This window comes from Larus michahellis, chromosome 17 (genome assembly GCF_964199755.1).
Source record: "Larus michahellis chromosome 17, bLarMic1.1, whole genome shotgun sequence".
Taxonomy (NCBI): domain Eukaryota; kingdom Metazoa; phylum Chordata; class Aves; order Charadriiformes; family Laridae; genus Larus; species Larus michahellis.
The window spans coordinates 6,389,880-6,405,268 of record NC_133912.1 but is presented as its reverse complement, the minus strand read 5'-3'; the positions used below and the strand labels follow the sequence as shown (position 1 = coordinate 6,405,268).

General features: G+C 55.8%; 3 protein-coding genes across 4 annotated transcripts in view; 2 read left to right on the top strand and 1 right to left on the bottom strand.

Annotated features, from left to right (window-relative positions):
* Positions 1 to 152: 152 nt before the first annotated feature.
* NHERF4 (NHERF family PDZ scaffold protein 4) lies at positions 153 to 3,398 on the top strand. Of its 2 annotated transcripts, none has more exons than XM_074561067.1 (8): positions 153 to 495; positions 693 to 904; positions 1,060 to 1,246; positions 1,334 to 1,470; positions 1,546 to 1,750; positions 1,925 to 2,121; positions 2,300 to 2,470; positions 2,697 to 3,398. In XM_074561067.1, the coding sequence occupies exons 1-8, from the start codon at positions 153 to 155 to the stop codon at positions 2,739 to 2,741; spliced, it is 1,497 nt and encodes a 498-aa protein (XP_074417168.1). In that variant the 3' UTR covers positions 2,742 to 3,398. The 2 variants fall into 2 exon arrangements, with proteins under 2 accessions (XP_074417168.1, XP_074417167.1); XM_074561066.1 differs by having other exon boundaries at positions 2,214 to 2,470.
* A 191-nt stretch (positions 3,399 to 3,589) lies between these two features.
* DRC12 (dynein regulatory complex subunit 12 homolog) lies at positions 3,590 to 7,777 on the bottom strand. The gene is given in 7 exon segments (XM_074561518.1): positions 3,590 to 3,722; positions 3,798 to 3,924; positions 4,305 to 4,321; positions 6,545 to 6,626; positions 7,274 to 7,322; positions 7,324 to 7,417; positions 7,719 to 7,777. Coding segments are annotated over 7 exon segments (561 nt in total).
* A 3,308-nt stretch (positions 7,778 to 11,085) lies between these two features.
* Positions 11,086 to 15,389, top strand: part of CBL (Cbl proto-oncogene) — a 40,812-nt gene continuing 36,508 nt past the window's right edge. Inside the window, exon 1 of the mRNA XM_074561163.1 lies at positions 11,086 to 11,442. Coding sequence (XP_074417264.1) covers positions 11,296 to 11,442 — 147 coding nt within the window. The 5' untranslated portion in view covers positions 11,086 to 11,295. The remainder of the gene's footprint in view (positions 11,443 to 15,389) is intronic.

Below are 15,389 nucleotides of genomic sequence, written 5' to 3'. Positions count from 1 at the left end.
GGACAAGCCCTGAGTGATCAAGAGCGTGGGGTCTGCTCCTGGCCCACCACCTCCAGCACTGACCTCTCCTCTCCCTCTGCAGGGCTCGAGGGTGACAAGAAGTCCATCATGTAAGTGCTGAGCTCCCTCTGGCCAGGGGCTTCCTGGGGCTCATGGCCACACAACCGGGCTATGCTGGGGTGCATCCTCAGCTGAGGTGGTGTGGGTCACGGCTGCCAATCCCAGCTGCCTGTCCCAAGAAGGTCTTCTCTGAGTTGTTAACTCAGGAGAGATGTGGGGACAGTCCAAGAGGGATATCCCCTCCTGGCTTTCCGCAAGGAAGAGGAGGGACTGGAGCTGTGGCCTCAGCTGGCCCTTTCTGGGAGGAACGGGGCTCCCCACAGCCATGCTACTGCACTAATGCAGCCTCTCCCACCCTTTATCATTGCAGAAAATTTGAATTTAACCCCAAAGATGGGATCGACAACCCTGCCTTGTCGCTGGCTGAGGACACGGGTAAATACCCTCGTCTCTGTCAGCATGGGTTCTGGCAGCTGGGCATCACTGGGGTCCTGGGCTCTCTAACACCACGGAGCTGTGGGGAGGTTAACGTGTAAGACAGCAGAGAAGCGGGGATCCCAGCCTGGGGTGGGGTAGAGAACCTGTGTTAGGATCCTTGCAGGGCCCAGCTCATGGACTGTGCCCTGATGCAGATGGTGAAGGCGTGGGGGAGCCCCGCTTCTACCTCCTGAGCAAGGACAGCACGGAGACCTTTGGCTTCTGCCTCCATGAGGAGCTGGGCTGCCAGGGCCACGTCATCCGGCAGGTTGAGCTGGGGGGGCTGGCCCAGCGCAGGGGACTGCAGGATGGTGACCGGCTCCTCCAGGTCAACGGCCACTTTGTAGACCACATGGACCACCGCACGGTAAGCTGGGAGCACGCGGGGTTGTGGGAACGCCCAGGTCCTCTCTGGCTAGTGTCACAGAGGGTGCGGGACCCTGCTGCCCTCCAGGGCCCTGATCCCATAGGCTGTGGCTGGAGGGGTGCCCTGCCCAGAGTTCACAGCCTGGGTCCTTCCAGGTGGTGCAGAAGATCAAGGCCAGCGGGAACCAGGTCCTACTGGCGGTGCTGGATGGTGGCTCCTATGAAGCAGCCAAAGTCCTGGGCAGGGACCTGTCCCAGATGCTGCCGGCTGACATCCGCCCGCGCCTCTGCCACATCACGCGGGACAGAAGCGGTTTTGGCTTCAGTGTGTCAGGTCCAGAAGGTAAAGCAGGCAGCAGGATGCTGGTGCCGTGAGCCTCCCTGATGCAGCACCCTGGTCACCCCAGACCGCCTCTTCTCCTTCCTGCAGGCGTGAAGGGCACCTTCCAGCTGTCGGTGCGGCAGGATGGGCCAGCGGAGAGGGCAGGGGTGCCACCAGGCTCCTGGCTCCTGGAGCTGAACGGAGCCAGCGTGAGGAGCTACTCACACGCACAGCTCGCCAGAAAGGTATGTGGTCCTGGTGCGGGTGGGTGGGGGAGTGGGGCCAGCAATGTCACTGAGCACCCTGCGTTTCCCATCCAGCTTAAGCAGAGTGGCAACAAGGTGACACTGCTGGTGGCATCCAGTGCCGTGGAGGAGTTTTACCGCCTGCGGGGTCTGCAGATCACAGCTGCCTTGGCGGACACCTCCTGGCTCCCCTTCAAGGTCCGGGAGCTGCACATGGTGAAGGGTCCAGCTGGCTACGGGTTTCTGCTCAAGGAAGATGATTGCATCTCAGGGGCCATAGGTGAGGGGGTTGAGGGGTCTGTACCTGAGCAAGACATGTCAGAGGGTCGGGAATAGCTGCAAGCCTTCTGCCCATGGCAGGACCCTGTCCCCACCTGCACAGGGGGTCTGCAGTAGCAGTTCCCCTCTGGCTGAATGCCTCTGTGAGCATCTCTCCACCCTCCCTCTGTGGCAGGCCAGTTCCTGTGGGATGTGGATGCGGGGCTGCCAGCTGAGCAGGCAGGGATGAAGGAGGGGGACCGTCTCCTGGCTGTGAATGGTGAGAGCATTGAGGGGTTGGACCACCAGCAGACAGTGCTCAGGATCCGTGCCCGTGATGACCAGGTGACGCTGCTGGTCATCGACCCTGCTGGTGATGAGTTCTACCAGTCGGTAGGTTTTGGGGACCCAGCGTGGTCCCACCCTGGTTGGGGACCCATGGGATGCTGCAAAGCTGGATGGTGGGATGCATATCTTGTCCCCAGGCCTGCGCAGTGAGGTCCTCTCTGGGGGATCTGGCTTGCCCTGAAGCACCAGGAGCTGTATGGCAATCACTCTTCTGCTCTTCCAGATTGGGCTGTCCCCTCTGCTGTTCTTTGTGGATGGTGACCCTGCCTCAGGCTCCCGCAGGCCCTCCCTGCCCTCTCCCAGTGTGTCCCCTGGACTCTGTCATGTTGAGGTGGGACAAAAGGGACCTGGGTCCTGGCTGGTGGCTGCTGCCAACAGTATAGAGATCACACAGGTAACCTCTCTTGCCAGTGCTGTTCACAGCCTGGCACTGCTCTGAGTCCTGGCACACTCCTGCCCTGCCTGTCCTAGGATTTCCCTGGCAGGGAGGGGGCTGTGTGGTCCCCTGGCCACAGGGGAAAGGCAGAAAGATCCCTCCAACCTGCCCATGGGGCAAGGGTGGAGTGGGGTGGGGTGGGTGGATGTGTGCTGCCCACAATACTCCCGCTGTGTCTCCACAGAGCCTGCGCCAGGAGGAGCACAGGAGGCTGCACGAGGCATTCTAGCGGCTCAGGACCACCCTGCCTCCGGACAGGCTCTCCCATACAGTGCCTCGACTCAGGCCACATCCAGCCCCATGGTGCCTCCTGCCCGGCTCCCCAGAAAGCACGGTGCTGCTCAGCATGGCTGTTGCTTGCATAGCTGCTGTGTCTCCATGCCCATGATGGGGCTTACAGCTCCCAGAGATTCATCTCCACTGACCAAGGCTGGCTCCAAGCTTTTATTAACCATGGCGATGGCTTCTTGTAACCTGAAGACAGATATGTGTGTCTTTGCCTGCCCAGCTACCTCCAGGGGTATCTAGGGACATTGCACCGAAGCCCTTGCCCATCTCTAGGCTCTGGGAGCTACCAGGAGAGCTGAGGCACTGCCCTCCATGCCATGACCCAGCGGACTGGGTAGCATGAGGCTTGGCTCAGCCCAGGGCTGGCCTTCAGGCCATTGTGTGAAGGGGAAAGGGAGCAGCAGAGGCTGATGGGGCGCTGGAGTAACCCCCCACCTCTCAGCCTGTTGGCTCAGGTCTGCCCCTGCATGAACATCTCTCATGTGTTCCTCCTCTCATTCTCCCTGTGAACCTATGGGCAGTGAGTGCCCACCACCCATCACAGCACTGTTCCTGCATTACCCATTTGGGGTGTGATTAAAGGACAAGTCCACACTGCTGTTCATGTGCTGATGTTATGGAGAGAAATGTGACTTAGCAGTACATCCTAGGGCCAGACAGGACCCATCTTCTCCTACCTAGCCTGGGGACAGCTGGGGAGTTGGGCAGTGGATGTGGGAACCTGACAGGGGGTGTGCTGATGGGGAGGTAGGGGCTGCGAGCCTGTCCTGTCCTGGAAGCCCCAGGGTGCTACATCTCCAGGGGGCTGAGACTGAACTCCTGTAAGCATTCCTTGTGCTCTACAGTGATGGTTGTTCCTACCTCTTCCCAGTCCTGGCTGGCCTCTTCCGTCTTGGCCAGCACAAGGTCCAGGCTACCATGGGAGAAAGTGGATAGTGAGGAGGGGGGACTGTGCTGCCAGGGGGAGTGACCCACAGCCATGTCCCCACTCACATGGAGGATCTTCTCATACTCCCTCTCCATGGCATAGAGCTTGCCCTGCAGCTGGGCGATGGTCCTGTCCCTCTCTGCTAGTGCCTGGCTGGCAGTCTCCTGGGCCTTCTGGCTCACCTGGAGCCTGGTGGCTGTGTGGCACAGGGACAGAAGCAGGGGACACTGAGCATGTCGGCACAGGAGCCTGGCACTGCTGACCAGTGCACAGAGGGTGCGGGCAGTGTGCGGCACAGCCCCTGCCCAATCCCCCTCATCCCCAGGGTGGCAGAAGGCTCCTGGACAGAGGTGGGATCACAGCATCCCCTTTGCAGTCAGCATCTCCCAAGGTTAGGGATGCACTGGGAACAGGGTCAGGCTTTGCCTTCAGCTGCTGCGGTGCTGACAGCACAAGGTGAATGACTCCCATCTCCTCTTGCCCTCCCCCCGCCCCCGCTCCAAGTGCATTTTGCTGCGCTGGAACAAACACCATCCACACCCACCAGTGAGGGGTGGGCATGTCAGGGGACCATACTGAGCTGCTCCTGCAGGCTCTTTACAGAATCACAGAATCTTCATGGTTGGAAGGACCCTTAAGATCATTGAGTCCAACCAAACAACCTACAATCTCTGCCACTAGAGCATGCCCTGAAGCACCACATCTAGCCGTTTCTTAAACACCTCTAGGGATGGTGACTCAGCCACCTCCCTGGGCAGGCTGTTCCAGTGCCTGGCCACTCTTTCAGTAAAGTAATGCTTCCTAATATCTAACCTAAACCTCCGCTGCCGCAACTTCAGACCATTTCCTCTGGTCCTGTCATTATTCACCTGGGAGAAGAGGCCAACCCCCACCTCTCTGCACCCTCCTTTCAGGGAGTTGTAGAGGGCAATGAGGTCTCCCCTCAGCCTCCTCTTCTCCAAGCTGAACATGCCCAGCTCCCGCAGCCTCTCCTCACATGCCCTGGTCTCCAGACCCCTCACCAGCCTGGTAGCTCTCCTCTGGACACGCTCCAGCACTTCCATGTCCCTCTTGTACAGAGGGGCCCAGAACTGAACACAGCGCTCGAGGTCAGGCCTCACCAGTGCCGAGTACAGAGGCACCATCCCTTCCCTGCTCCTGCTGGCCACGCTATTCCTGATACAAGCCAGAATGCTGTTGGCCTTCTTGGCCACCTGGGCACACTGCTGGCTCATGTTAAGCTGGCTGTCCACTGGCACCCCCAGGTCCTTTTCTGCCAGGCAGCTTTCCAGCCACTCTCCCCCAAGCCTGTAGCGTTGCTTGGGGTGGTTATGATCGAAATGCAGGACCCGGCACTTGGCCTTATTAAACCTCACACCATTGGCCTTGGCCCATCGATCCAGCCTGTCCCGGTCCCTCTGTAGAGCCTTCCTACCCTCAAGCAGATCACCTGTCCCACCTAGTTTGGTGTTGTCTGCAAACTTACTGAGGGTGCACTCAATCCCCTCATCCACATCATTGATAAAGATATTAAACAAAACTGGCCCCAAGACTGAGCCCTGAGGGACACCACTGGTGACCGGCTGCCAAGAGGATCTCACCCCATTAATCACAACTCTCTGGGCATGGCCATCCAGCCAGTTTTTAACCCAGCGAAGAGTACACTTGTCTATGTCATGATTCGCCAGCTTCTCCAGGAGAATGCTGTGGGGGATGGTGTCAAAGGCCTTACCAAAGTCCACATAGACAATGTCCACCACCTTCCCTGCATCCAGAAGGCGGGTCACGTGGTCACAGAAAGAGATCAGGTTGGTTAAGCAGGACCTCCCTTTCCTAAACCCATGCTGGCTGGCCCTGATCCCTTGGCTGCCCTGCACTTGCCGTGAGAGCTCACTCAAGATGATCCTCTCCATGATCTTTCCTGGTACCGAGGTCAGGCTGATGGGCCTGTAGTTCGCTGGATTCTCCTTCTGACCCTTCTTGTAGATGGGCGTCACATTAGCCACCCTCCAGTCATCTGGCACCTGCCCTGTTGACGAGGATAGTTGATAAATGATGGAGAGAGGCTTGGTGAGCTCTCCTGCCAGCTCCCTGAGTACTCTTGGGTGAATCCCACACGGCCCCATAGGCTTATGTACGTCTTGGCGCAGAAGCAGATCATTGACTACTTCCTCCTGGATTATGGGTGGGTTGTTCTGCTCTCCATCCTTATCTTCCAGCTCAGGAGGCTGAGCACCCTGGGGATAGCTGGTCTGTCTATTGAAGACTGAAGCAAAGTAGGCATTAAGTATCTCAGCCTTCTCCTCGTCATTGGTTGCAACTTTACCCCCCGCATCCAGTAAGGGATGGAGATTCTCCCTGGCTTTCTTTTTGTTGATGTATTTATAAAAACTTTTTTTGTTGTCCTTAATGTTAGTGGCCAAGTTGAGCTCCAGCTGGGCTTTTGCCTTCCTAATTTTCTCTCTGTATAACCTAACGAGATCTCTGTACTCCCCCTGAGTTGCCTGTCCCTTGTTCCAAAGGTGATAAACACTCCTTTTATTCCTAAGTCCCATGCAAAGTTCCTTATTCATCCAGACTGGCCATTTTCCCCGCCTTTTAGACTTGCAACACTTGGGGACAGCCTGCACTTGGGCCTTTAAGATTTCCTTCTTGAAGAGCGTCCAGCCTTCCTGGACCCCTTTGCCCTTCAGGACTGTCTCCCAAGGGACTCTCTCAACCAGTGTCCTGAACAAGCCAAAGTCTGCCCTCTGGAAGTCCAAGGTGGAGGTTTTGCTAACCCCCCTCCTTACATCGCTACAAATTGAAAACTTGACCATTTCATGATCACCTTCGCCTCCAAGCAGTGGCTGTGGGCTGCTGTCTGCTTCTGCAGCTCCTGGTATTGCCGGGTCATTTCTGGGAGCCAGGGACGGGAGAAGGGAACAAATATGGTGACTATAGGAGGGACAAACAGGTGATGCCTGTGCTTGGATCCCAGCACCTGTGACCAGGCAAGGGCTCCAGGAAGGCCTGACCTGAGGGTTCCCCTTGCAGAGTGATGCATCAGAAGCAGCCGTGTGTGCACCCTCTCCCTGCCAGGCAGGGCTGTGACAGTGCCGGGGTGGGGGGGGCAGGAGGGAGCCCTGGAGGGAAAGTTTTACGTCTCTGTTGAGCGTGGGAGAGTGAAAATGAGCACAGAGTTTGGCATGTGGCAAAGACCGCAAACCTCTGGCTGAGGTTTTACCTCTGCTAAAATCAGCCCCTTCTTGAGCACTAACGGAAATGGCAAGGCAATGGCTGTTGCAGGCTGGGAAGTCTCTGCCTCTGTGGTCTCCTCTGCCTGTGCTGAGTACAGGCATCCGGGGTGCAACAAGTCTATGTCCAGATCCTTTGCATGCTGACAGCACAGGAGGGAACAGGGCTAGCCAACAGCAGGGTGCTGTGGGGCTGAGCAGTCAAGGCCAAAGGGAGAGGTGGGGTAAGCTTGGATGGCTTTCCCCAGCAGCACCAAGGTGCGGCGTCCCTGCATCTGTCCCACTGCCCCCTCCCATCTCTGCCCTCACCTTCACGAAAGTCTCGCTTTTCTTTCCGTGCCTGCTCCAGTGCCTTCTCTCCAGGCCCACAGCCTCCGCTGGAGCACTTCATTGTCAGCTTTTGCCTGCCAGGTCACGTACCTCCAGGAAACTGCAAGCTGGAGACGCACAGGACTGCAATGGGAACAACGTGCTTCCTGGCAGGTGACCCACAACATGAGTACCAGCAAAGGGCACCATCCAAACCATTCTGGGTGGCTATTCCCTGCCCAGTATCTCCTTGGTACATTGACTCAGCAGTGACTTATCCCTAGCCTTTCTCTGCTCCCAAAGCCAGGGGGATGTGGACATTTCCTCAAGCCCATGCCTGGCCCCAAGCCCTGCCTGAACCATAGTGAACGTCATAGCAAGAAACCTCCCCTTCGTTTCCGCCCGGCACTGTGCTAGGGAAGCATTTCCAGGGGGGGTGCCTCACCGCAGCATCCCTACCACCTCCCATCTGCTTTCATCATTATTCCTCTCTTTCTCTGCCATCTTTGCAGGATTGCTGGCTTCTGTAAGCAGCTGCTGCACTGCACACCAGGGACTTTTGTGACAGCTCTGGCTCTCCCCTCCAGCACACCACTCCCCTCAGTGCTGTGAGTCTTGCCCTGGGGACTGTGGCTGGATTTGGATCTTCTTTATAAAATAGGAGAGGAAGGAAGGGAGAGGATTTTAAACTGCTTTTTCTGCTCAGGATGCTATTAACCCCAAATACCTGTGAGTGAGCAGGTGATTCCTGGGTGCCCTGCAGTTCTTCAGCAGCACACAGACCTCATTGTGTGGGCAGGGCAGCGGGAGCAGGGAGCAGGTGTGTGGGGAGGCTGCAGGGCCATCCACTGCCAGGGCAACCCAGGGAGGCCTGGCAGGGACACATGGTCCTGCCGGCGGAGCTGGCAGGGCAGCAGGCTGGGTGTGGAAAGCCAGGCGAGGTGGGCCTGGGCCAGGGACAATGGTGGGAGCCATTCCCCTGTGCAGACATAGAAGCTGGCATGCACCTTGTGCACACCAATGCACAGGCATCTGAAATCTGCAGCCCAGCCATGCAGAGCTGAGCAATCAGGGAGGCATCAGTGTGTGTGTGGGCCTGGCAGCTGGCTGGCAGGCAGTGTGGGGCACACAGAAGGGAAGGGCAACACACACTTATGCCCAGCTATGGCTGGAGCAACCAGCAAGGTACCTAGATGCTGCTCTCACCCACAACCACACATGAGATGCACACAGGCACCTCTCAGCTGCCAGCTGCCAGGCTGGAGGGAAGCGATTTCAAAAGAACCAGCATGATGTGGCTTTCTGGCGCAGCAGTGGTGAGTGGCCACTGTGCTGAGCACGTCCCTGAACCTGGCAGGGTCCTGACGGAGAGAAACACATGGGAGCCCTGCAGAGGGGTGCCGGACTCCTCGTTCCTGCAGGGAGGGAACAGTCCCAAGCAAAAGGTACCTTTGCTTGAAGTCTCACATGTAAATACAGCCACGACTTGGAGTGAATCATGCCCAGAGAAGCAGATAGTTAGGAATGCAATTGCTCAAGCATGTTCCCTGATCTCTTTGGACTGGGGCCATGGTGATTTTTATATTTGGCTCTACAAAGCTGGTGTAACCCTCCCCAGCCCTCTCCCCAGGTACTTGTGGTATCCCAGAGCTGGCCAGGGCACCCTCCAGTGGTCAATCCGGCTTGACTATTAGCCAGAATCCATTAGCATCTAATGGGAAAAGCCTCAGGAACACAGCCTCAATAAATGTTGACATATTTGAGGTCAATATAATCCTTAGGAAAATTTGCCCAGGTAATTAAAGCCAGACAAGGAGCTGCCTGTCCCAGAAATATTTACCAAGCTTTACCAAAGGCAGTAAAATCAAGACAGAGAGTTTTATAACAAATCTATGCAGGGCTCCCTTGCTATATCCAGTGCAGCATGCTGCTTCCTGCTGTCCTGCTCATCTGACACCTCAGCAAGCCATGTACTATGTAGGTACTCATCATGAGCCCTGGTCCCAAGCAGAGACTCGTGGAAGAAAGCAGCGCTGGAGCCAGGGTGGTGTAGAGCAGCACTGTGCTTTGCTGTGGCACAAGCAGGTTGATGTACGATGTCCGTGCGCAGCCAGGGCAGGGATGGGAGGAGAGGGACGGCATGCACAGCCTCGTTGTTGGCAGGACCGCAGCCTGAGCAGAGAGCCCTGCGGCCATGCCCCGGGCTGGCAGGGGCTGAGCAGCAGCAGCAGTGTGGCACATACCTCCTGTGGCAGATCATGTACCAAGGCAGGGGCTTTTCCGCGCTGCTGTGGCTTTGCACACCTGGCACCCCAGGGATCCCAGCTCCCATGCAAGAGTGCCGCACCTGTTGGGTGCTGCAGGGGAAGCAAAGAGGTGAGCTCTCTCATGGGGTTCATCTCCAGTGTGGACGCCAGCTCCCCAGAGGCTGAGGCTGTGCTGTCCAATTTCCAGGTCTGAGCTCTGGGCGATCACGCTCCCCAAAGTGAGACTGGACAAACTGCGGCATTTGCTGGTGGTTTTGTCTTTCCTCCTTGAAGCCTGTGTTGTGAAACTGACTGACCTGTGTACCGGCCTCAGCTGCCTTTTGTGAAAAGGAAGTATTCTGCCTGGGAAAAGAGGCTGAAAAGAGGATCTGAAGGCAGTGAAGAAACAGAACTTACTTTTGAGCCCATGTTGGGCTTCTGAGGGTTTGGTGTTGTCAGCTCTGCCAAAAGACTGACCTGCTCCCTGATCTCCTTTTCTCTCCCTGTTCTTCTGTCTGCTCTCACCCTGTCTGTGTGACCCCCGGGGATCTGTTGGAGCCGGGCTACAAGTAACGCAGACAGCAGCTCCAGTGGGCTTTTCCTTCCCCTGCCTTTGCAGAGGGAGATGCCTCTCCCTCTGCAGCCAGGTGCCTTCCAAATGCACCACAGTGCTACTAGCTGTTCCCATTTTCATCCCTCCGAAGGAGATGTTGGTTCAGCTCCCTGCGGCTGGCTTTGCTCCTGCCTGGCATCTGCCACTGAGCACAGTCCCAGCAGCAGGACCAGTGCCCGGGATGTTCCTGCATCCTCCATCCTGCATCCTGCACCCTTCACCCTGCACCCTGCGTCGCGGGAGTGTGGTCCCGGTGGCTGCGGAGTGGGGTCGGTTTCTCCGCCGCGGGGGCTGGCAGCGCTGCTGCCGGGGGCTCACGTTTGGGGTGCTGTCCCCGCTCCGGGCCGGGCTCAGCCCCCGTCCTGCCGCGGCCCGAGCGGGCGGAGGGCCCGCTTCTGGCTTCCCACGGCCGGGGCGAGGAGGTTTCGCCAGGCCGGTGGGGAGGGCGGAGGAGCCCGCCGGCGGCAGCAGCCGCGGGGGACGGGGCGGAGGCAGAGTCGGCCCGGCAGCCGCGCAGAGCCGTTCCCGGGCCCGCTTCCCCGTTTTCGGGCCGAAAGAAGAAAAGGGAACCCGGCTGCTAGAAAGGGGAAACGATCCTGTTTCGCAACCTGCGAGACCGTGGCCGCGGGGAAGGGCACGGCGAGCGAACCGCCGCCGGGGCCCGGCTCCATCCCTGGAGGGGAGCGGCGGGAGCCGGGCAGCGCGGCCCGGGCACCGCCCTCGCCGTTCCCATGGTGACCCCGCCCCGCCCGCCCGCACCAAACATGGCCGCCGCGCCGCCCTCGCCACCTCCCTGCGCCTGTCCCACGGCGACGGGGCGGGGCCTCCCGGCAGGGCCGCCGCTCGCCCTTCTCCCTCCCCCGCCGACCAATCGGCGCCGGCTCCTCCCCGGCGGAGGGGGCGGTCTCGGGCGTCGCCAGCCAATCGGCGCGCGGCGTGGCCGGGGCGGAAGGCGGAGCGGCGATAGAACCGGGCTCCCCCGCCGCCGCCACCGCCCGCGGCTCCCGCTGCCGCCGCCAGCCCGGCCCTGCCCTGCCCTGCCCGCGGGAGCGCCCCCGCGCCCGGTTGCCCTGCAGGGCTGCGGCCCGGTGCCGGACGGGGGCGACGGGTCGGGCGCGGGTGTGGGCGCGCTCGCGGCTGCCCCCCGCCCCCGCGCCGCCCTCATGTCGGCGCCGCTGAAGAAGGGCCCTGGGGGGCTGATCGGGCTCATGAAGGACGCCTTCCAGCCGCACCATCACCACCTCGGCCCGCACCAGCCCGGCGCCGTGGACAAGAAGATGGTGGAGAAGTGCTGGAAGCTGATGGACAAGGTGGGCCGGCCTGGGCGGGCGGGGAGGGCTGTGGGGCGGCTCCGGGGGGTCGGGCTGGGACGAGAGCAGGCCCTGTGGGTTGGGGTAGGGCCTTAGGCCGGGTAGGGGGCTGGGAGGGGCCGGGGGTTAGGGTAGGGCAGTGAGGGCTAGGGCAGGCAGGGCTGTGCAGGGCTGGGGTAAGGCTGGGCTGAGGAGTTTGGGGCGGTGGGGTGGCTCTGGGGGCAGAGGGGGCTCTGGGGTGGGGTAAGCTTGGAGCTGCAGGGCTTTACAGTGTTGGCTGGCGGGGGAGAGAGCTGTGTGGCTTGGGGTGAAATGTTTGGGTGGGGGCGAGAACTGCGCGGGCGCAGGATAGGGTGGCACAGTTTTTGCGGGGGGAGGACGTGGGAGTCGGTGGAGAGGTGTGCGGTGGAGGAGAGGCCAGAGGCGGGGTAGGATGTGAAGCCTGGAAGGTGTGAGGGGAGAGCAGCAGCTCTGCAAGGGATGAGCTGCGTGCAGGGCTGTGGGGCAAACAGGTTGGAGAAAGAGGGGAAGACTTGGGGCAGAAGGTGCAGACCTGCTCAAGAGGATCCGGAATTTGTACGGTTGTATTCTTGTAGAGGCTGGGGTGGGCAGTGGTGGTGCTGGTGGGGGGAGAGAGGCTGGGTACGGGTAGGGCCTGGTTGGGAGCTGCAGGTGCATCCTGGTGGTGTCAGCAATAAGTCCTACCTGTGTATAACTGCATGAGGGAAGAATTTGGGATTTGTTTGTCTGAAGGTGAGCCTCAGCCTGTGATAGAGACTGGTGTGTGGGTACTGGACGGTGAGCCTGAGCATTTCTATTGTGGCAGTTCAGGTTATTCTTTTCTGAATTAATAGGGACATGTTACCGAGGTCAGCACAAAACCTTTTCCTTAAAACTGGGAGCTAGATAAAGACTGTAAAAGTCTGAATAAAGCCTTCTGCAATAAATGCATGTAGTTACACAAAGATAAGGCATGTGAAATCTAATGTTAAACAATGAAAACCTGTGATGCTGGAGTTGGAAAGGCTATCTTCCAGTCCCACGCCTTTATGCGGGGCACTGCACTCTGGGGTCATTAAGACTCTCTCCCCTCCTCCACCTTCTAAAATGCCAGGAAATAGCTGTTGCCGGGGGCAGACACCAGAAACTTTGGCCTGATGGTGTGTTGGGGTACGGCAGTTGATTTAGTAGCCTGGCTAGGTGTGTTGGTAAATCCATTGTTTTAAGAAATCCTGGTGAGTTGTTAGTGGATGCTAGCATTATTTATAGAATGACCTAGTAAGTGAGCGTAGGCATTCAGAAGTGGGCATAAAATAAAAATCTTCTAACACTTTTCATGGTATTTTGATTGATCCTCTGATGTTATTACTGTTCACCCCTGAGAACTGAGGCTAGGCTTGACGTGTTGGGAGTCTAAAACGTGCAGTGCATTTTATAATGCTGGGTTCAGGGCCCTGAAAGTAGTGCAGAGTAAGAGCATTGCCAAAGTTGCCTGCAGTCCTTGGGGAGTGTCACCTCTTCCCCTCTGGGAGCAGAAGCAGGGCTGATGGGCATACCTCATCCAATTGCCCTGTAGGCTTATGCATTTCAACTTTTCTTTCTCTTTTCCCTGCGTTGTTTATGCATGCAGTGTCTGAGTCTCCTGCAGTAAGTGCTAAAGCAGGCAGAGTAGATGACTTTTTTAAAGACATATTAAATTATGTTCATGCCAAGAAATCACTTTGTGTTGGCTGGCTCGACAAAAGGCATGCTTTATAGTTGTGCCTTGCTGTGCTTGTGATGAGCTTTGATCACTTTCTACAGAGAGAGATTGGGATAAAGAAAAAAGTCTTTTGAGAAGTGCCAATGGCTCTCTTATAAACATTGAGGGCAAGCCTAAGTGCTAATGTGGGAAAAGTAGTTTGAGCATGGAAATGCGATCCTCTTAGAAATAAGTTTAACTTGCAGATACAGCTTGTGAGAATGCACATCTTCATTCATATACATGTGATATAGTTGTGAATGTCAACCTGTGTTTGACCTCATAGCCTGGTCTGTTCAAAGGAAAAGGTTAGCCTGATTACCTTAGCTTTTTGAATTGCAGTGGGATGGGTTTGGGGGGGGGGGTGGGGGGGCATATTTTTGGTTTCAGATCTACATAGCCAGTCTTTGGCGGTATACCCTCTCCACCATAATACCACTTACAGAAAAAACAAGGCTGCTGTTGTATTTGTCACAAGTTAAAGTAACCTCTTTTAAATGTGCACTGACTTCATAGTTTTGCTTGTAGGCAGCATCCAAAAAGCTCATAGGTGTAGGCTTAATTTTTAAAGTCTTAAAGAATTAGTTGGTCAGTCTGAGTTGTACAGGAGGAGAAGCTTGGCTGCGAAAAGCCTTTCAGATTTCGGTTAGACTTTAGTTGTACTTATGCACACTTATGAAAGCATATCTGAATTAAAAAATCTTTTTAGTTGTGTAGCAAATTGCCAGTGCTCGTGAAACTAGTGGTGAGACGGGTTAAGTGGATGGGAGGTATTGAAAATGGGTTAGTCTTCTGGGCCAAGTAAATGAAATTGCAGGTGCAGATAAAAAAAACACCAAAACACTTGTGTGCATGTTTAATAGATTATGTGTTTGCCTTTTAGAAATGTGTGCTCTATCTGTGCATACAGTACATTCACAACCTGATTTGTTACTCTGCTTTGACAACACCAGCTAATTATTTATTCGTGCATCTCTGTTTTCAGATGTGACTGATGAATTTCCTATGCAAGTTGATTCTTGTCCAAATATTTTCCCCATAATGTTCTCCATAAGCTGCCTGATGTATTTCTGTTTTTCAGATTCTTTTGCTTAAAGTTCTGATTTTTCTGTCAGTACTAACTGTTCCTCCTGCAGTTGCATGTGGTCACATATAGTAGGGATGTAAAACAGCCCTTTTCATCAATGTGCAGCAGGATGTTCACCTTCAGCTGAATTAGGTGACGTTTATGCATTTATCTATGGAATAGAAGTTGAATGTGTGTTTGGAAGCTGAATGTGTTGTCAGGCGTCTGGTGAGCCTGCAAGCTTGCAGTGACAAATAGCACAGTAGGCAACATAGCAATTACCTTGCAGTGTCTTGAACCCAGTAAAGTGCATAGATTGGTTCAAGAGGGGGGAACTGCTCTTAATTTGTTTTTATTATGCTTGCTCATCTTATCACTGTCTAGCAAATAAGGCATTGCTTAGTATAAGAAAATGTATGATGTATTGACTGGTGAAAACAGTTTGTACTTCTTCACGCAAAAGGATAAGATTAGGATTCAGTTCTTGCAAATGCGATCTGGGCAGCAGATAATGCAGACCACTTGAGTTCATTGCTGTGGATGGTATAAGTGGTATAGTCACGAACTGCTTGGGATGAGGTATAAGGGATGTAGCAGAAGAATGGTACAGTACATGTAGTAAGACATGAAGGAGGAAGACGAACTTTGAGATAAAGCTTATCTCTAAACAGCAAACTGACGTCATTCAGTTCCCAAAGATCATATAGAGAAATGCCACTGTAGGTCACCTTCGTTGTAAGTAGAAGAGAGGCCAAATCCAAATTCAGTGGGAGGTAAGATGCATTTGAGTAGATTTTCTTTTGTTGCTGTCTCAAGATGAAATGAAATGTGATTTCAATAAGAAGTTAGCTATTAAGCTCTTAAAGGAAGGAAGGAACTATGGCTTTTCAGAACTGAGCTGAAAGGAAAAACTGTTATCTGGCAGAGAAGCACCTTGGGGGCTTGTCAGGCCTGGAATGCTGTGACACTGTCCCTTGTCTTAGGCAAGCAGGTGGGTGCTGTCTGTGCTGGGGACCTTCTGCCAGAACAAGAAATGGGGTGTCGTATCAATGGCTGCAGCAAACAGGCTGGCACTAGCTTTTTTGTGGGTAGGACTGGGGATGAGCAAAATGGGGAAAATAATGAACCAAGAGGATGGGT